General features: G+C 43.4%; 1 protein-coding gene across 2 annotated transcripts in view; it reads left to right on the top strand.

Moving 5' to 3' along the window:
- RHOBTB1 (Rho related BTB domain containing 1) overlaps positions 1 to 20,787 on the top strand; it is a 78,328-nt gene that overhangs the window by 35,388 nt on the left and 22,153 nt on the right. For both annotated transcript variants that reach the window (XM_048505801.1, XM_048505800.1), the window contains 2 exons: positions 675 to 876; positions 2,416 to 2,519. In XM_048505801.1, coding sequence (XP_048361758.1) covers positions 685 to 876; positions 2,416 to 2,519 — 296 coding nt within the window. In that variant the 5' untranslated portion in view covers positions 675 to 684. The remainder of the gene's footprint in view (positions 1 to 674; positions 877 to 2,415; positions 2,520 to 20,787) is intronic.

Genomic DNA, 20,787 nt, shown 5'->3' with positions numbered 1-20,787 from the left:
ATTTATTAGCTCAATTAGGTTTCTTGACCTCTATTGGGGTTTTCTTTTCTGTTCCATAAATCTGGTTGACTCTAGAATTCCACGTGTTGCTCTTGTTTCTGTCTCTCCCCATCCCCTTGTGACTTGAAAGCTGTTTGGTTTTATAACTTTACAAAACCAAACACAAAACAGTATGTTAATAAAGGTGCACTGAAGAACACCTCACCCTTTTTGTTTGCCGTGGGAAATGGAATGCGGGTGTAACAGGACTGTTGCTGTAGCAGACAGGAGTGACTCATAAGGTTAACAGTGCAATCCTAAAAAGAATTACTCCAGTCTAAGCCCCTCCATTTCAGTGGGCTTAGACTGAAGTAACTCTCCTCAGGATTGCACTGGTAGTCTACTGCCATCCAGTCCTGCCAGCCGCTCAGGCTGCACCATGCTTTATCTCCTTTAAAATGACTTGTGTTTACAGAAAACCGAGCAGAAAATAACACTGCTAGTGGGAAGGAAAGCATTCAAGGTCAAAGGCACTGTTTGGGTTCGACCAACCAAGTGGGATATATAAATGAGCCCTCTGTGGTCATACTGTTCAGTCTGAGTTCCACTTTTGCCTTTAAGTAACTGAAAGAGCAGCACCCCTATTTAAAGAGCAGCAACCCCCTGAGAAACTCATCCCCATTGTCTTTTTGCAGTCTCTGGTAAATGGATGCTGACATGGACTACGAAAGACCTAACGTTGAGACCATCAAGTGTGTGGTTGTTGGGGACAACGCAGTGGGCAAGACGCGCTTGATCTGTGCGAGAGCATGCAACACCACCCTGACCCAGTACCAGCTGCTAGCAACTCACGTACCTACCGTCTGGGCAATTGATCAATACCGGGTCTGCCAAGAGGTCAGTCAACATATTTGTTTGAGATCTATAGGTTTGCTTTAGCATTGATAAGTAATTGGCTCTAAGCACTGGTGAAATGGTATGTTTGGATACACAAACCACCAGGAAGGAGTAACTTGAAGTGGGCCAGTGGGCCTGTCTTCCCATCATTGTTTATAGGACATAGAGATGATACGACTGTGTCATCCCTGAGGCACATAATGTTTTTGCAATATCCAAGTTGTCTTATTTATCTTACAGTTTGCATATGTTCCACCTGCTTGCTTTCTGACTGAATGTATGTTTCTTCTGGGTTTTTTAAAAAATCTTTCTTGGACAATTTTGCCCTGACCTCTATAATTTAGGCTAATATGATTTTGTCAGATCTCAGAAGCTTAATCAGCCCTGGCTAGTATTTGCAAGGAAGACCTCCGAGGAGTACCAGAGTTGTAATGCAGAGTCAGCCAATGGCAAGCCACCTCCAAACAACTCTTGCCATCATTAACCCTACGGGGTTGCTGATGGCAAAAAAAGAGATCAATTTAACCCTAATTTTTAAAAGCTATTGGTTTGCTCAGTTCTAGTGCACTGCTTACTTGATCACTGTTCACTTGATTTGCCTCGGTACAGTACAGCATGCCTGTTTTCATTATCCTCTCCTCCTTCTTTCCAGCTTGTCGCCTCAGTGAGTGAAGAATTGCAGCAAAGGCTACAGATGCTATAGTTACAAGTAGTTGTGCAGAAGCTAAAGTTTCAGCAGATGCAACAGGGGTCATTTCCCGGTGCTACAGGGAAGGTCCGCCTGTCAGAATGTTCTCTTCTGTACAGTTGTCCTCCACTATCTGGTCTTGCTTATTGTTAAACTATCTTCGTCCAGAGTTTTAAATTCAGCTCTACAAGGTCCATGTCAGGTTTTGTGGTTCTGGAAGAGGCAGCGTGGTATAGTGTAAGATCTGGAGAACTGGATTTGATTCCCCACTCCTACCATCCTCCTGGTTGATCTTGGGCTAGTCACAGTTCTTCAAAACTCTCCCAGCCCCACCCATGCCACAAGAGTGTCTGTTGTGGGGAGAGGAAGGAAAAGCAGTTTGTAAGTCCCTTTGAGTCTCCTTACAGGAGAGAAGGGGGGGGGGTATAAATCCAAACTCTATTCTTATGTGGCACCTTCACTGTGTTGAACAGATATGCCCACATTTTGAAGTCAATTAAGGCAGTTCAAACCATATAATACTTTATGCCAGACCAGGACTTGTGCGAAGTGTAGTTTAGGGCCCAGGTCACAATCTGAACTTCAGAATATATGGAAGGTAACCAGTTCAGCTCTTTTCACTTTCTATCCTCCTGGCATTCAGGTTCATCAATTCATTCCTATCTCCATGGTTCTGCAGCATCTGAAGGCAATGGTCTTCACTATGATTTTTCAGTTCAAGCATTGTACCAAACCACGGTTGTAAAATGTCTGAATTGAGACTTTGATTATGTTTTGGAGTTTGTCACAATTTTCAGGGCTTTTTTTCATGGAACTGTGCACATATTATATTAGAAATGTACCTCTTTCAGGTCCTCGAACGTTCTCGTGATGTTGTTGATGAAGTGAGTGTTTCTCTCAGGCTGTGGGACACATTTGGAGATCACCACAAAGATCGCCGTTTTGCTTATGGGAGGTAAGTAGGAGTTAGCTACAGTTTGTTTGCAGATGGTATGAAATGTAGTAGGAAAAGAGTTGCAGCTTTGAAAGCATGGAACGTGAAGTGTGAGGTTGATCCAGATATTTTTTGTAACTCCCCCCCAAAAAACCCCCCAAAATCTTTCAGGATTATAAATACTTATTGATCTTAAGAGAATATACCTCTGCCAAACTGTGGATATGGACCTTAACAGAATATAACTGTGCCAAACAATATATACCTATTGGTAGATTAAAGATTTTGCACAAAAGTCTTGAAATAGTTAATGTTTTGAAGAGCATCTGCACAATTGTTATGAAAAGTAACTGGAGTGGGGTTCCCTTGCTTGACTGGAAATGATGGAGGATAATATATTTACTCACTGCTGAGTCAGAAGCCAGTTGTGTTTTTTTAAAAAAATCACAATCCCTTGTGAACCAGCAGCCATATGTTTACAGGATCTGAAATATGACTGTCCTAGAAGTCTATGATGTGGACTGTATCCTGTATTACAGTGTAATGATTGTTTATTTCAGGCTGTTCATAGTTGTTCACTGGTAATGATTAAATAAAATCATGTTTATTTTTTGAGAAGGAGGGTGTAAAACATCTTCGTCTTGTTCAGTGTCTTCAGTATCAACCAGAATAGTGTTTGACAATTTAGGACTGTACTCTGATTAAAGTCAGAGAAAAAAAAAACTTCCTTTGTAGTTTTAATGTAAATAAAAAGAGCAGGCTGTGTTGCCATACCGTGAAGTATTGTATGCCACTGGTGGAAAGGCATTGGTGGGTCTGTTATGAATTTTTTACTCCCCCCTCCCCCCACACACATACCTGCCATACACACCTTTGAACACCAAAGCTCCCTACATCATTTCCATATAATAATCTGTGTTTGAAAGTTTTAAAAATGATTTATATAGCAGTGGGCATGGGGCTGACTGACAAGTGAAAGTCTACCCCCCTCCCCTTGAGCTCTGGAACCAATTATATAGTTCTTTGAATCCTGGCTTCTATTGGAAGACTGACTTTCATTTGTTAGTTTTTTATTTGGGTTACTTCCTTTAGTATATAAATTATTTTGGTCTAATACACAGCAGCTTGAGCTGTTTAAAATATGGCAGGCTGGCAGTGGTTTTGCTTTATCTTCCGGTATTTGAAACTGCGCGTTTTATAGTAAGCCCAGCCAGGAGAAGGAAAAAGGACAATAACCTTTTTGACAGCAGTTTACTTACACTGTCAACCACACTTTGCAACTTGCCTTGCTCATGTACAGGTTTTTTTTCGTGGTCCAGATAAAATGTTTAACTCTTTAACTTTTCCCCTATTTTTTGAAATTTCATTTAACATATAGTATATGTAATACAGAGTAAATTCAAACCAAGAAAAATAAAAAATGTGCATGCATGGAAAATCATGTTTAAATGTTTAGTATCCTTTATGTTCTTGTGTGTGTATTTTCCATCAAGTTGCTTCCAGCTTATGCTGGCCCTAGGAATTAATGACCTCCAAAACATCCTACCATTAGCAACCTTGCTCAGGTTTTCTGATGAGATTGGGCAGTCTGTGTCACAGCTTTATTTATAATAAAATTATTAAAACTATAAATATTTTCTTTCATATTTTTCTAAGTCAAAGAAGTGTTTTAAAATGTATATTCACTATTGATTATTCTGTTTCAATTGCCAGTGGGTCATTGTTTATAGACACCCATTTAGAATGTATCATGTAGAGGCTGCCAAAAAGCACGGTCACATGACAGTGATTTACTGTATGTCTGTATAATGTTTGCAAGCTTATTACCATGTGCGCTGGTCCAGTTGTGGACTACATGGGGGCTGTGGGGAGCCATGGTAAAGAGAGGCTGTAACTTAGTGGCAGCGCTTAGCCAATAGCAGGCCCTGGGTTTAGTCCCTGGCATCTCCAGCCAAGAGTAGATGAAGGAAGTGCATGACTCTAGCAGAGCAGATTATATGAAAGACTTCTGTCTGAAGAGCTGCTGCCACTCAGTGTAGACAGTACTGACTGTAATAGAACAAGTGTTCACGTGAACGCTGACACATTTACTATGAAGGATACAGATGCTATGGAGGAGCCGTGGCTCATTGGTACTCAGTGGTAGAGGATCTGCTTGGCATGCAGAAAGTCCCAGGCAGTGGCGTACCTGAAGCAAATGGCACCTGGGGCAAGTTTTGAAATTGCTCCCAGTCACTCCCCCCTCCCAAATTGCACCCCTGGGGAAAGGGTGTCCTTGCCTACCTCTCCGGCAGGCGACGAGTGGTGTCAGGCAAGCAAATGATGACCGAGTGGCAGGCCGGCAGCCTGGCATGTGGGAGGAGAGGTGCACCTGCTGCTTAGGCCGACTACAGATCATCTACACAGCATAGCAGGCATACCGAGCGGAGAGCAGGTGACTGGCAGTGGTGGCACGAGGGCCTTCCTGGCCTGTAGGGGGAAGGAAAGAGGCAGAGGGGTGGCCAAAATGCACCCCCATGTGACCCAGGGGAATAGCACCTCCCGGTCCCCTGCAAGATATGCCACTGGTCCCAGGTCCAATTCCCAGCATCTCTCACTGACAGAATTGGGTGGTTAAGTGATAGGAAAGGCTTCTGCCAGTGCCCTGGAGAGTTACTGCCAGTCCGAGTAGACAGTACTAACCTTGATATACCGAGGATTTGATTCAGTGTAATTCAGCTTCATGCTATATAGACCTTCATGGAATTGGTAATGTATGAAGAAGCACTGACAAACTCTCCTTTAAGAGATGGATTGTTGGCAAACAAGCACCGGCAGGTTCTCTGGCAAAGGATGGAAGGAGAAGCGCAGTGGCAGGACTTGGGGGTGGGGCTGGCTTCTGACAAAACCAGAAAAGGTTTCGCATGCCACCCATGGCCTAGGAGCCTGCACCACCTTATGGCATCTTTCTGCTACGAGAGATGGAGTCCTGCGAGAAGTGACTGGGTTGGGTCGGCAGCCCATGTCTTGGCAGCTCGTTGTTGATTAACAATCAAAATCCTAATTAAATCATTCAATTAAGAGTTTTAAAGCTCATTGCTGCATTTAAATGTGCCATGCAAAGCCTACCAATATGCTCAAGGTGTTTCTCGATCACTCAGGCATCTACTTGGGAGTCAGCAAGTTTAAAATCTGCTGAATCCTGATTTTAGCAGGAGTCGCTGTGTCTTCGTTTTCTTTCTGATTCCCTCCTTGAAGCACCCTGACAATATATATTAACATAAACTTTGTCACTAAGCTGGTTAGGAGGTGAGATCTGGCATTATTCGGTTATCCAGTATTTGCTCACAGAAGGGAAGAAAGAATGCCAATATATTTTGGACCTGATCCTATAAAGGCCGTGCACCAGCTGTTTGGAAACTATTACATAAGTAGAGCTCTTCACCTCTGCAGTTATTACTAGGTTTGGACACTTATTGGAAGGAAGGCATCTCCCAACACACACACACCCTTCCCGGAAAACTGTAATGTAGTTGATCTTATACATTTAACTTCTCCCAAGTGACTTCTATTATTGTTGCAAAACTCTGATATAATAACCTCAATAGAACAGTTATTGTATCTGCTTGTTTATTTTTGTTTTTTGCTGTCAAGGCACATTTGACTTACGGCAACCCCTGTTGGGGTTTTCGAGGCAAGATACGTCCAGTTGGTTTTCCATATCCTGCCTCCCCATCATGACCCTGGTATTCCTGGGTGGTCTCCCTTTCAAATATTCACCAAGGCCAACCCTGCAGGGAACAAATTGGGTTGGATCCAGCAATCTGTGGGTAGAATTATGTAAAGATCACAAGTCCTTCCTGTAAGACTCAAGTCCAGTAGCACCTTAAAGATCCACAATTTTTCCAAGGTATAAGCTTCCAAGAATCAACCCTCCCTTTGTAAGATATGAGGAGCTACTGGGGTCAAATCTTTCTCTTCTACTGTTGACCAACATGGCTACCCACCTGAAAATAAGGTCCTTTCTGCATTCCACCAGCAGTCCTTTCTGATCTTGGGAAAGTTGGTTCCTGGCGGTCCTGGGATCTGCATTGAATAATTTTGATTGGGATCACTCACTGAGAAGAGAGGACAGGATAAAATTGCCCTCTGCTTCCTCTCCATGCAGCTAGCTCTACTGCTGAAAGAGGAAGGAAGAGTACTGTCCCAAACTGCATGGTGATTGATCTTCAGAGATCCTACTGATACAAGAATCAACTTACCTGGAGGCAGGTGGAACTGCTAGGGGGTGGGCGGGGAGGGGGGGCAAAGAAAATATCTGAAAGCATCTTCCGCTGATGCTGCTGAATCCCAACCCCATATTTCCACTGTAAATTGGTATTTATTTTTTTATCCCCCTTCCCAAAGTGATCTGATTAACTTGCAAGACATTGTTTTGCATTATTTGTGTAAATGATCCAATGGCTCTGGCTCGTTTCTTTTCTACCTTGGCTTACAGAGCAAAAGGCTGTCAAAAGTTACCAGTTAGTCAGATCATCTTGGGAGCTACTATCAAGATAGACTGGATAAAGTATACTGTTCTGTGGTGCTTTACACGCACAGCCCAATCTGGCGGGGGGAGGGTCAAGCAGCTTTAGGAACTGGTACAGGGCACTGGCATTCTTGTCCACCCTGCTGGTGTTACTGGCGCTTACATCTGCTGGGAGGCAGGCAGGTTCTGCAGAGGTCCACGGTGCTGAATCCAGCTCTGTCCCCAGAGTGGAATGGTTTCCTCCTGTCAGACTTCCATCACAAAAACAGTGGTTTAAGTCTGTTTCTTCAATCTAGCTCTTTTGATGGTAGGAGGATTTTTGAATTTCCCTCCTGCCTATGTTGCCTGGAGCCCCTTGGGAGGCAACGTGGCACTGACTGCGCCACAACACCCTGGTTTACCACAGTACTTCTCCCCTGTCTGGACTGTGCTGTTAGTCTGTTAATATTTTGTTTTTTAAGGTTTTTAAGGATTGAAGTAATTATTAACAGACCAGCCATAACACAGAATAGTTCATTCTTGTTGCAACAGTAAATAGATCCCTTTTTGAAAAGACATAGACATGCTGTTAACTGGAATGGGGTCTCAAGGTTGCAGGCCAGGGTTTCCCAGGTAATCTTGACTTTGTATTGTTGAAGGCTTCCATGACTGGATTCAACTGGTTGTTGTGTGTTTTCCGGGCTGTGTGGCCGTGGTCTGGTAGATCTTGTTCCTGATGTTTTGCCCGCATCTGTGGCTGGCATCTTCAGAGGTATATCACAGAGAGAAGTCTGTTACCCACAGATCCAGTGGACACAGTGTGTAACAGACTGTGATACACCTCTGAAGATGCTAGCCACAGATGCAGGCAAAATGTTAGGAACAAGATCTACCAGACCATGACCACACAGCCTAGAAAACCCACAACAACCAATCTTGACTTTGCTTTTTCAGGCAGCTGATTCTGCACTGAACAGGGAAAGCTTCCTTTTGGACATCCCACCTCCCACACACACACTGTGTTTTTTATTTAGTCTCTTTTAAAGAAGAATAACAACTCAGTCTGTGGAATACATCTGGTAATTTGTCAGAAATTGTCTGCTGTGGAGATTAGTAAATACTAGTTAATTTTTAGAACATTGTAATTTTCTCCTGTAGGTTTCAGCTCTGTTATAGTTGTAGAAAAAAACAATGGCTGAGACAAATCTGTATGCTAGTATCTGTTAGCAAAAAAAGGGACCTTTTGTGAGGCAAAAATTCTAGGAGGATGGCATGTGGCCAAAACAGAAGCTTGAATATCCCTATTGCAGTAGTCACTTCCATTTCTCAAAGGAGAAGAGATTTCTCCCTCTCGGACCATGGTGGCAAACCTATGGCACTCCAGATGTTCATGGGCTACAATTCCCATCAGCCCCTGCCAGCATGGCCAATTGGCCATGCTGGCAGGGGCTGATGGGAATTGTAGTTCATGAACATCTGGAGTGCCATAGGTTCACCACCACTGCAGGACCAAATCCTGAATGGCAGGTTCTGTCAAGGTGGCTTCTGGTGTTGATGGGGTATCATCTGCAGGTGACACCTACAAGTGGTCTGCGGTGATGGCCCCTTCCTGGTCTCATGGTCCTCCTCAGACACTCAGGCAGAATCATTGAGTGGGCTGGAGAGGGTCATGACACTGCCCTCCACCTGGGCCCGTGGGATCGAGCTGTTCAGGGTAATGGTGATGGAAGCACTGGAGGAGACTGCAGTTTCATATTCCTATGTCTGTTCCTCTGGACCAGGGGTAGGGAACCTGCGGCTCTCCAGATGTTCAGGAACTACAATTCCCATCAGCCTCTGTCAGCATGGCCAATTGGCCATGCTGGTAGGGGCTGATGGGAATTGTAGTTCCTGAACATCTGGAGAGCCGCAGGTTCCCAACCCTTCTCTGGACCATACCCCCTTCAATCAGTAAAGTCCTGCAATGTTTCATAGCACTACTGGGAATCCAAGATCTGTGCTACCTCATATTCTGAGTCAGAATTGCTGAGTGGGCTGGAGGAAGTCATGATAGTGATATCTTGAAAACTAAATAATTTATAGGGGCATAAGCTTTGATGGATCAGATCTCAGTTCTCCAGATACACCTGTGCTCTGGCTCCTGAATCAGGCTGTGGTTCATTATAGCTTATGACACAATCATTGTGTAGTCTTTAAGGGTACCACAAGTCTCCTTTGTAATCTAGGAATAAATTGTGGACCTTTCCTTTTACAGTACATACTGCCTACTTTGTATACTGTATACATAGTAGTCTTTTTTGTGTGATAATTATGCTGTTTAAAAATGAAAAATAACTGATGAGTTAGCTTCTATAAAACAAACAAAGGCCTAACTTGAACTGTTAATTTTTTCTCAAGAGTTGTATTCCTGTAGCCCAGGGGTAGGAAACCTGCGGCTCTCCAGATGTTCAGGAACTACAATTCCCATCAGCCCCTACCAGCATGGCCAATTGGCCATGCTGACAGAGGCTGATGGGAATTGTAGTTCCTGAACATCTGGAGAGCTGCAGGTTCCCTACCCCTGCTGTAGCCTGACACACGGATGGTTGTTATCTGGCTTGGCCCATTGGCAGGAACTCCTAGCGGGCAGAGTCAGAAGTTGTATGTTCCCCCTCAGCACTCTTTAGGGGGGGGGGCTCTGTAGTCATCAGTTTTTTGTACCCAACCTCTGGACTGTGTCTGCAGCCCTCTCAAAGAAGAAGAGTTGCAGATTAGCAGCTTGCATTTTCTTCTTCTGCACAGCTGTAGAAGAAAGGATCAGTGAATGCAGCTGTCTGGCTCTACACCCTCCCACTCAAATTTATATTCAAACATTCCTCTGGAGATTTTATTGAGTGTGCAAATGTTAGGCCTTTTCCACATGCACAACTTACCACACATTTTCCTATTCTCCAAACCTTGTGTCTTATGAAATCATTCTACACCTCCTTTCCCCCTGTCGTTTTGGGTTTTTCCCACCCTTGTCTCACCAGTTGCATTTATTCTACATGCTACTGCTGAAAATATATTATTCCTGATGGTGGTGAGATGTAATCTGTGATGCAGAAGCACAACCCTCCACCCTTTTTTCCTCTTGCGCAGGCAGTCTAGTGTTACTGCACAGTTACAATTTGAAGTGACAATAAAAAAATGTCTCAGCCTCCATTTCTACTGTTGAGAACCACCAACCCAAAATGGACGCCAAAACAATTCCTGGAGCAGGCGCCGTTACCTGAAGGAACAAAAACACGTAGCTACACACACACACACACACACACACACACACACACACACACACACACACACACACACACACACACACACACACACACACACACACACACACACACACTTTCCACCTTAATTTGATCTGCAGCACAATTATTACTGCAGCAGTCCCCCATTACATGCAGTGATTACTCCTAGTACTCTTTTTGATCACCCTATCTTCAAAATTGCTCTTTACCCTAACATTGCATCAGTAGTTTGATACGAAATTGACAAAGATGATCCAATCAACCATGCTAGTTTGTATCTGCCTCAGTATTACCTCACCAGTTTGATATGACAAAGTCATTTTTTTAAAAAAATCTTTTGAAAACAGAGGAGGAGAAAATGGATGAATGGGAGGTTGGGCATCTACCCAGGGTGTGGATAAAGGCCATGTGTTTGCACAAAATGGAACAACCCCTCCCCCCAAAAAAAACCTACTAGAGCAGATGCCATTACCTGAAGGAACAGAAATACATAGCCTCCACTCCCCCCAAACAACCACGTCTTTTGGGCAGATTAGAGCTGCAGTAGCATACGTTCATAACTGCGACAGTCCCTTGTCAATTTTCTCCTGCAAAAGCAACTTTCCTTTTTAATTGCAGACACATTGTATCTTTGCCTTAACGTTACATCACTAATTCAAGATATTATTGGCAAAGCTGATACGATCAGCCTGGCTTGTGTCTGTGTGCTAATGTTACATTGCTAATGTGATATGATAAAGAGGAAAAAATAATGAAAATAGAGGAGAAGGGGGAGGGGTGGGAGAAAATGGCTGAAGGGGAGGTTGGGCGACTACATGGCGGCATGGAAGAGAGCTAGGTGTTTACTGGGTCAGAGAAGTGAAGAACATTTCAGCACGATCACACGCTCAAGGGAAGCTGGCTTACACTGCTGGCTAAGGTCCTGTACGTTGGGACTCTCAGCTGCCAGCATCACGTGGCGACAGACTGGGAGGACACCGACTAATGTTAGCTCCTCCCCCGGCCTGCCTTTGCTGCTGCAGCAATAACTGTGATGCTGGCACGGCATCTGCACAGCATCACAATCACCCTCCCGCCAGCATCAGTGCCCTGGAGAGGGCATTTCTGTCGGCAGAAGCCCGGGTATCTTCCACCAGCGGTTTCACCACCACCACCCTTTGGATGGGGCTCTTAGTCTTTTTCTCTACATGAGAGATCATCCACCAGGATTATGGACATGAGCCTCTCAAACCCTCGCTTGCACATGGCAAAAAAAAAAAAAAACACTTGGGAGATTCATGAGTAGTTAGAGAAGGACAAAAATCGAAGGTGCTTCCTCATTCCTTCATGTAGCACCGGCCTCAGTTTGGGAAAGGGCCTTCTCTTGTGGCTTGCAAGGATTTGTGGTCTCAGTGCCAGGGAAGTATCCATTTATTACTGTCTTTCAAAGCTTAAATGAGGACCTGTGGTGCGCTAGTTTTTAATCTGCAAGTCCCAACTAAAGCGAATGCGCTCTTGTGTGTAGATACAAAGCTCCATTGCTTCTAGTATTATGTTTATCTTACCAAAAGCCTGGATTTAGAAATGGCTTTCGTCGATCTCATAATACTAACCTAATGCTGTAAGAGGAAATGGGGAAAAAAGGATTTGTTATTTTAACTACCAATAAAGGAGTATATTTGACCAAGGTTAAATTAATTTTCCCTTGGTACGAAATATACTAAAACATATTAGACATATGTGCGGTTGCTAGGCATTAATTCAATTTCAGCCCTGTGTTTACTTTTGCTGATTCGGGTATATAGTCTCTAAATCATTTCAGGCATAATAATTTATATGACAACTTAAAATGAGCTGCCAACTAAATTCTGCCTGTTCATAGAACGGAGTAGCCAATTTTGCCCAACCTTGGGAATATGCAGAGGGACAGTCAAACAGAGAGCACGATCATAAAAAGCCTGCAGTTCAAGAATTGTTCCCTCATCTTCTCTGTGTACATTGTGCCATTCGCCATGGACATTAATTCCAGTCTTCCACAATACTTCCAACACCCCTTGGAGAAGGAGTATTTTTAGCCCAAATCTTCCTGAATTTTTCAAGCAGGCAACAATCAAACATGTACAATAGCAGGGTGTTTTTTTTTTTAAAAAAAAAGGAAGAATGAGCTTTATCAAGCTATGCCTCTCCTCTGTCTGACTTTGGAGTCTTCAAACGGTATTGTTAGGATTAATAGACTTTTAAGAAAGAACCATGAGATAAAGAAAAACCAAACAAGCAAATTCACAGATGGGGGAAGAACACTCGTAGGGAAGCACCAAGAGGAAGGAAGGAGTGTTTGTCCCCTCCAGGATTGTCCCCTCCTATCTCTCTGTTTATTCATTTGTACTCTCGCTTTCTCCACAGTGGCGATCCAAAGTGACTCGCATCCTTGTCTTCTCCTTTTTATCCTCACAAATAGTCTGTGGTGTAAGTTATTCTGAGACGGACTCAAGGTTGTCCAAACCGCTTCCCTGGCAGATGATGTTCTCAGACTTGGTTCTTCCAGATCCTAGACCAGTGGTGGCGAACCTTTGGCACTCCAGATGTTATGGACTACGATTTCCATCAGCCCCTGCCAGCATGGTCAATTGGCCATGCTGGCAGGGACTGATGGGAATTGTAGTCCATAACATCTGGAGTGCCAAAGGTTCGCCACCATGGTCCTAGACCCACACTCTAACAACTGCACCACACTGGCTCTCATGTTACCTCAACTAGATGGTCTTTGGGACCCTTGTTTGCTTTTGATCGCATTGGAAACAGGGAAAGAGATGGCTGTCTGGATAATGAGCCCTCATTTAAAGAGCTTACCACCAATTCTCTCACGACTGTTTACTACATTGGACTGTTTGTATAATGAACTCTTGTTTCCAGTTTTGAAATATCTTCAGGCAGTTAACTAAAAGCTGCTTCGCACTAGATGGGGCTTCATACACAGGTCACTTCATTGTAGAAATTTGCATTCATGCTTGTTGTTTGTTTAAATAATTACATTGCCCTTCTGCAGAAGGAGTCAGAATGGCATACCACTTAAAAACAGTGAGCTAATACAGTTATAAAGTCAGAACAATAACATTACAATGATTTGTTTTAATTTTTGTTTCCCATATTACATGTTAACTGTGATTTCCTGACTCATATATGCATGAAGAAATACTCATACAGGATTTGCACAGTTACAAGCAGGATCCGTGAGATTTCCTACAAGGCAATTACCTTTGTGTAAGAAGTCTGCCTTATTCAAAACAGACTTAATTCTTAGTAGTTTGGCTGACTCAGCAGGGGTAGAATTGGAGCTGCTGGCAGTAAACAGTGGGAAAGGCACAGAGAGGAAATGAATAGTCTCTTTTAGCCCTTGGACTCCTCCATAAAAAAACCACAGGACATTTCATGACATACCTGTGGATAGTTATTGCACAGACTTCACTGGCAGGGTTAGATGAGATAGAAGAAAGGATTCCATTTGCTGTCAGTTTTTCTGTTTTCCCCCGGAATGTTGGTGTTCATAACTCCTTGCTGTTTTCTTCTTGTTTTTCAACAGCCATCTAGGTAGCCTGTTAAACCTCCCTAGGAATCCCTGCAGCTATGTGGCTGCCTCCAAGCACATTTGACTGACAACAATGTCAATTGGTAATGGGAGACCTCTAGAACAAATGACAGTTGGTAAAATGCCACTGGGTAACTGATTGCTCGGCTACAGTCTGGGTAGCCCTGTACATGCGGCATATCTGTGAACAGGGCCAGCACATGCAGAGTGGGGCAAATGTGCCAACCCCACCATTCATTGGCTGATGGCCATGCTGGTCCCACCCCTTCTGATAAGAATGCGTTCAACGTGAGCACCGCACCTCCGAGGAACCTTCTTGCTTTTGAGGAGGAGCACGTTCAACTTTATGCACAAAGGGGCTCCTCCATGTTTGGGTGAACACTCATAGGAGGAGGCAGAACCACGTATTCATTCTTGTCCACCTTTATGCATTCTGGCCCTGTGAAGATAACATCAGATACGTCTTCATCTAACAGCATAAAAATTGCTGTCTGGGTTCCTCATCAGTTAAGTGTGGAAGAAATAAATGCAGACATATTTTATGGAATAGTATTACATGTTACAAGAGAGCCAGCATGATATTGTTAACATGACAGACCAGGTTCTGGGAATCTCAGGTTTGAATCCCCACTCTGCCACGGAAACTTGCTGGGTGACCTTGGACCGGTCACACACTCTCGGACTCAACCCTGGCAAATATTTGGATGGGAGACCTCGAAGGAATACCAGGGTTGAGACTCAGACACAAGCAATGGCAAACCACCTCTGAATCTCTCTTGCCTTGAAAAAGCCTTCGGGGCTGCCGTGAGTCAGCCGTGGCTTGACTCCTAAAAAAAATTACAAGTTAAATATTTCTAGTCTGATTGAAGGTATATTAACTCGTGATTAAGTTTCATCAGTTCAATTAGGCTTATCCCCAAGTAAGAGTGCATAGAATTTTAACCTTAGGCTCATTTATTCTTCAGTATAGGGATTGGGTTTTTCTCTGGGTAGCAAAGATTCTTAAACATACATAGCCTGGAGTTGCCCAGATTCAACTTCACTCAGTTGTCTTTCCTTGGGCTTGTCTTTTTTTACTTAGCTTAACTTATTCCACTGGACTGTTGTGAGGAAAAAAGATTGGAGTGGGGAACCCATGTGTGGTATTCCAAGTTTCTTGGAAGAAGAGCAGGAAAGGTCAAAACAAAATTTAAAAAATATATATTGGTTGTGGTGGGTTTTCTGGGCTGTGCGGCTTCTCCCTGTGATACTCCTCTGAAGATGCCAGGTGAAACGTTAGGAACAAGATCTACCAGACCACGGCCACACAGCCCGGAAAACCCACCACAACCAGTTGAATCCGGCCATGAAAACCTTCGACCATACATTAAAAAAAAAATCTTGTTCACTGAGTAGATTAGTTCCACTGGATGTTCAAAATTACTAGCCACCGGTATATTAGTGGCTGGGCTGAATGCATTTGCAAGTTTTCTTTTTGAGGCTAATGCAATTTAAATGATCTAACTGTCTAGAATTGCTGTCATGGCTGTTTTTATTATAAATGTTGTTTGTATGTTGGTTAAAAAAAACCCTGCTGTCACACTTTTTCCCTTTCCCGTTGGGGCCGGGCCTTTTTGTGTTGCTCTCAGCGATTTCCAGGGTTGTAAATAAGCTCCCGTGAGTTCTTTTCTGCACTCTGACTTCTTTTTGAAAACAAAATGGGAAAAGCTTCAACTATTAAATCGTTTCTGATGAACATGTCCTATTAAGGGTCATTTTGCAGGGTGTATTTTTTCTTTCTTTGATGGTTGCAATCCTGGGGGGAAAGGTACATTCTACATCACTTGAAAATGTAGGACAGGAGTTTCTCTTGCCATGAGCACATTGATCAGGGGGATCTACCAAGAGCCACTTGCAACTGGAAATGGTCTTGGTGGAAACAACAGCATGCCCCATTTCAGAAATGGTGTATTCTTCTGCTCATTTCCATGTAGGGAAACAGTGCAGTCGATCCTTTAAATGAAGTAATTAACACACTCTCCTATTTTAAGAATGGCACATGAAGCCAATGTAAGCTGAAACAGGTCTTGTCCTACCAGCAGCTACTTGCCTTTTTTCTATTTTTTTTTACAACACAAGCCTTTATTGGCATATAAAACAGGACAAAATTTTAAAACAAAACAAGGTTAAGAAATACAGTTAAAATTACTAATTTCCAGTATAAAATTTGCAACAGTCTCACAAAAGAGTACATCAGAGCTGTTCAGGAGATTGGGTATCTTATAACACTCGTGCCACTGAGAACATTGCAAGAAAATGGAATTCATGTATTTCATGCGTATCTTATTGTATTTAGGGCATAGAAACAAAGAATGGTCAAGTGTTTCAACCGTAGTCATATCACATGAACAAACTCTTTTAGAACGTTCCATATTCTTAAATCTTCCCTCCAGCAGGGCTGATGGCAGCACATTACATCTTGCAGTAGCCAAGGCTCTCCTCTGGGTGGGATTAATCAACAGACGAAGATATGCTGCCATAATTCCTCGCTCGCATGGGATTAATAATGTAGTCGGAGAACAGGTTGTCTTGGCAGCACGAGTCAAATTATGAAAATCAAGATCCAAGAGCCTATTCTTAACTAGTCTGAAGGCTTCCCCCTTTGTGAGCATAAGGAGTGATTCCAAGGGGAAACCAATAGCTTCAACCACCTTTTTTCTATTGGCTGCTGATGAGGACCTCGGTTTGTACTATGCATGCTTCTCACCACCATAATCTGAATATATATTTCAGGTGTGTTGACAGTTTCGCACCTAACACTTGTACTTAAGAAGCGTCACTTCTCTCGGTAAAGTATAGAATTGAATATTTCTCTCTCCCCCGCCACTTCTCTCCTCCTGCCTCCTGCCCAGGCCAATGCATGGTCTTGCCCTTGCCTTTGTTAGATGCCCTTCTGGCTCTTCACGTGCCAGACCAGTCCGTGCATTGCACTCCGCCAGGCCTCCCATCTGTTCTGCGTGTGTGCACATAGTCATCCATTTTCAGGCCGTACGGTTATGCCTGCCGGTTGCCAACAGCATTCTTCATCTTCACATAGCGGCTGCTGCTCCATTTTACTAAGACATGTATATTGTGAATATCGTTCTTTTTCGGTCTTGCTTAAAAGCTAACTGTGCAAGCTTGGTTCTTCTCACCTGGCACTGAAGTACTTGCATGAATGCTGTTGTCTAGTGAAGGACCTTGTGCTTGACTATTGTTTTGTCTGTAGAAGTAGGGTTCCACTAATTTAAATATTGTTGATTTGACAGCTGGATTGCATTTTGGACTTGTGTTCATAAAAGGTATTTTTTTCATAGTAGCAGTTGAGTGTTGGTTTTGTACTAGCTTAACTTTCATGACTTTCTCCAAAGCATCATGGGAACTGTAGTTTGAAGGTGCTAAGATGGTTTCCCCAGCATGGTGCTCATGGGCACCATGTCCCCCACCAACATATTTCCTTGTGTCTGTCAAGTGTTTTTAGAAAGTGTGTGTGACCAGGTAGGGCTCTTGCCCAGCAGGGCTTCTGATGGCCCACTGGAGATTTGATTGGCTGTGCAGATTTTTAAAAGTTGCTTTGGCAGTAGCTGCCCCCACAATACAAGGATCTTCGCTGTGTGACTGAAGGTAAGCTTTGTGAATGCAAGAAAATATTTTAAGTAATATGTTCATTTTAAAAGGCATCCTATTAAACTGAGCTTTTGCCTGAAGTGTTGAAGGGTCACTATTAGAGTTAACCTTGATGTTACCTGACATTTTATGGTTGGCTCTACCTCCTACAACCCCCATGTTGTGGTTAACTCCGCCTCCAGCAGTAGCCATTTTATTTATTTATTTTGCTTAAAACGACTATTACCGTAGCTGTCTTTCTTCCTTACACAATTCAGGGCAGATTACAACATAGATTTAAAAATAAAATAAAATAAAATACATGAAAACATAAAAACCAACATTTTAAATATCAACTCAGGACTGCTAGTAAATCTAATCAAATTTGGTCCTAAATAAAACTTGTCTTCAGCCACCTCCTATGGCATCTATTCTGTAGCTGTGCCAATCAACCTTCACTCAACAACAATTCCAAGGTCTCTCTAAAGCAGGGGTGTCCTACTCTGGCGCCCCACATGTTCATGGACTATGATTCCCATCAGTATCTGAAGAACTGTCTTGCACCCACACCATCTTAATTCCCATGAAGTAGCGTATGGGAGAAGACAGTCCCTCAGATACCCAGGTCCCAAGCGATGCAGGTCTTTAAAGGACAAACCCAACACCTTGAATTGGGCTTGGGAGTGGAGCAGTGGATCGTATTTGCTACTTCCTGGGAATTAAGATAGTGTGGATGCCATCCTAACTGCCCCACCAAATTAAAAGGTGGGTACACAAGAGAGCGCTTTTTCTACGGCAGCCCCACAATTACAGTCTGACTCAGTCTAATCTCTTTTAGTTGGTATGTTTGGGAATATCCAGTTTACAAACCACGATCGTTCACTACCCATGATCCTCCCAGTACCCTTAGTCACTGTTTCAGCTGAACAGGGCAGCATGCATATTTTCTGTCATGCCATGTAAGCTGAAAATATGCACAGTGCCTTATATAGAAGAAATGGCCCTTGAGAATATTCCCGATATGCCTGGGTTCCCAGTACATACTGTTGAATTAGAAAGGACACCTGTGTCAGCTTCATGTTGTGAAATAAAGGAGGGGCTGTGTTCTGTTTAATGTCATAGCTGTTCAAACAGTTGAAGAGGAAGCCATGAAAGTGATTCTGATTTAATTTTTATCTCAGATCCACAGGATGCACCAGGCCTAGCGGATGACTGGGCTTTGTTGCAGGAAATATGTGAAGTGTGGAGGGGAGACACAAACACACCACCAAATATGCTGAAGATATTTAGCAGAGAGCTAATGCTAATTGTGTTCCATTTCGCCGGTTCACCACTGCAAATGCTTAGTCCAGTGCGGTGTATCCATTATGTAATGTTAAATGTCCATGTATTGGAGAAGCCGGTGCTTAACCTTTGGTCGTGATAATAGTCGACTACTGGGAAAGGGGAAAATGCAACGTTGATGGTTAAAGATGAACTGAAGAGCTCTGTATTTTCCAGGATACTGAAACCCTGCAGCAGATCCTTATTTTGTAAGCTTTACCATTATGAGCACCAACAAAGGATTCTCCTTCTATTGATAAATCTGAAAGTTCAGTACAGTCTTGCGTTTACTATCTGCTAGAAGAAAAGCACTTCAAGATCACACTGCAGGTAGCAACATTTTTGGCAGAGGTATTCAGACTTAAAAATCAGAGAGCCCCAGAAGCTGATTTTTTGGAATTAATAAGTTTGTTCATTTTATTAATTTCCAAAACTTATTTTATTTTTTTGTTTATTTTATATTGTATTTTTTAACCTGGATATGGTTGTTGCTTGTTTGGATCAGTTGACCGTTGTCCCAGGACGGCAAGCAACCAAAGTGCCAGGGAGAGGCGGATTGTGAGTCCTTTTCCCTTGTGAGTCCTTTTCCCTTGCCTCTCTAGAACCCAGGACTCTGGTGAACCCTGCCAGACCATTCACAGAACGACACCCCACCCAAGGGGAGGGAGTGCCACAATTGTAATAAATGAATGAATGAAAAGAGCTCTGTGAGACTTACAAAGCTGCTCACTCCTGGGTAACTGCAGCAGTGAAATTACTCAAGATTATGCCATGAGTGGATTATGGCAGTATTGTCCAGTCTGGGCTCCAACTTCAACTCCTAGGTGTCAGCATGTGACAGGAAGTCATGTGGCAGCAAGAGTGGAAGATGAAGTCATTGAACCTCCCTGTGTCAAAAAGGAATTCTCTCCACCCTTGTGTAATCTACCCTCCTGTTGCTCGTCTCAGGGTCTCTGCAAAGGGAATCAGGAACTAAATTGCCCTCAATGCTTGCACACTGGCATCAGGTCTCCCCAAATGCAGCGACAAAAGGCAGCTCTCTGGAAGGGCTTGCGGCCCAGCAGTTGGGGACTGTGCAACCCACCTGAGGATACTGACCCATTAGTTGAAGACCGCTGGATTTGCAAGAGGCAGCCTTGCTATATGTTGCCCAATGTGCTAGCCCCCATGAGAAAATCCACATTCCATAAGGCAGTTTTGCAACTCAGATATTTTAACATGAAGCACTCTGCATATCTGCTTTCACAGTTGAGTTGCGTACTTGGAGGCTTATAATTACAGATTTCGGTGTCCTTGTTGCAAAATTTGGATTTTGAAGTACGTTGGGGTTGGGAAGTAATTTATCTCTTATCAGTACCTAATGCTTCCTGCAATGCCATACCAGAGGCACAAATATTGAAGGTCAGGAGATACCCTACGCTGCATAAAATAATATCAGAGTCAGCGCTTCCATCTATGATTTTTCACATTAGGCTGCACAGTAGTTTGACGCTATTCATGTTTACTTAGAAGAAAGTGCTATTGAGTTCAGTAGGGCTTACCTTCAAATAAAGGTGCATAGTTTTGATACTGGGTTCAACAGCATGAAGAAGTCTGTCTGTGTATGTGCGGGAGAGTGTGGGAGGATGTTGGGTCTGCCTTACTTTCCTTCAGCACTACGTGGTGGAAAGCACCTTCAAGTCACAGCTGACCCCATAGGGTTTTCAAGGCAAGAGAGGTTCAGAGATAGTTGGCCACTGCCTGCATCTGTGTGGCAATCCTGGACTTCCTTGGTAGTCTCCCAGTCAAATACTAACCAGGGCTGACCCGGCCTAGCTTTTGAGATCAGATGAGGATAAGGTAGCCTGGGCCATCTGAATCACAGCTCAGCACTACATACCTGTCTCAAACTATGTAGATGGGGGAAAGCAGTGATAAGGCTGGGTACTTGGGCTTTTAATCCTTGCTAAGTGAGTGACTCAGTGGCTGGTGATTTTCTATTTCCCTTTAAAGAGGGTACTAAATTTTGGAAGG

This window comes from Sphaerodactylus townsendi, linkage group LG08, assembly GCF_021028975.2.
Source record: "Sphaerodactylus townsendi isolate TG3544 linkage group LG08, MPM_Stown_v2.3, whole genome shotgun sequence".
NCBI lineage: Eukaryota > Metazoa > Chordata > Lepidosauria > Squamata > Sphaerodactylidae > Sphaerodactylus > Sphaerodactylus townsendi.
Note: the sequence above shows the minus strand (reverse complement) of the source record. Positions and strands in the feature narration are given on the sequence as shown.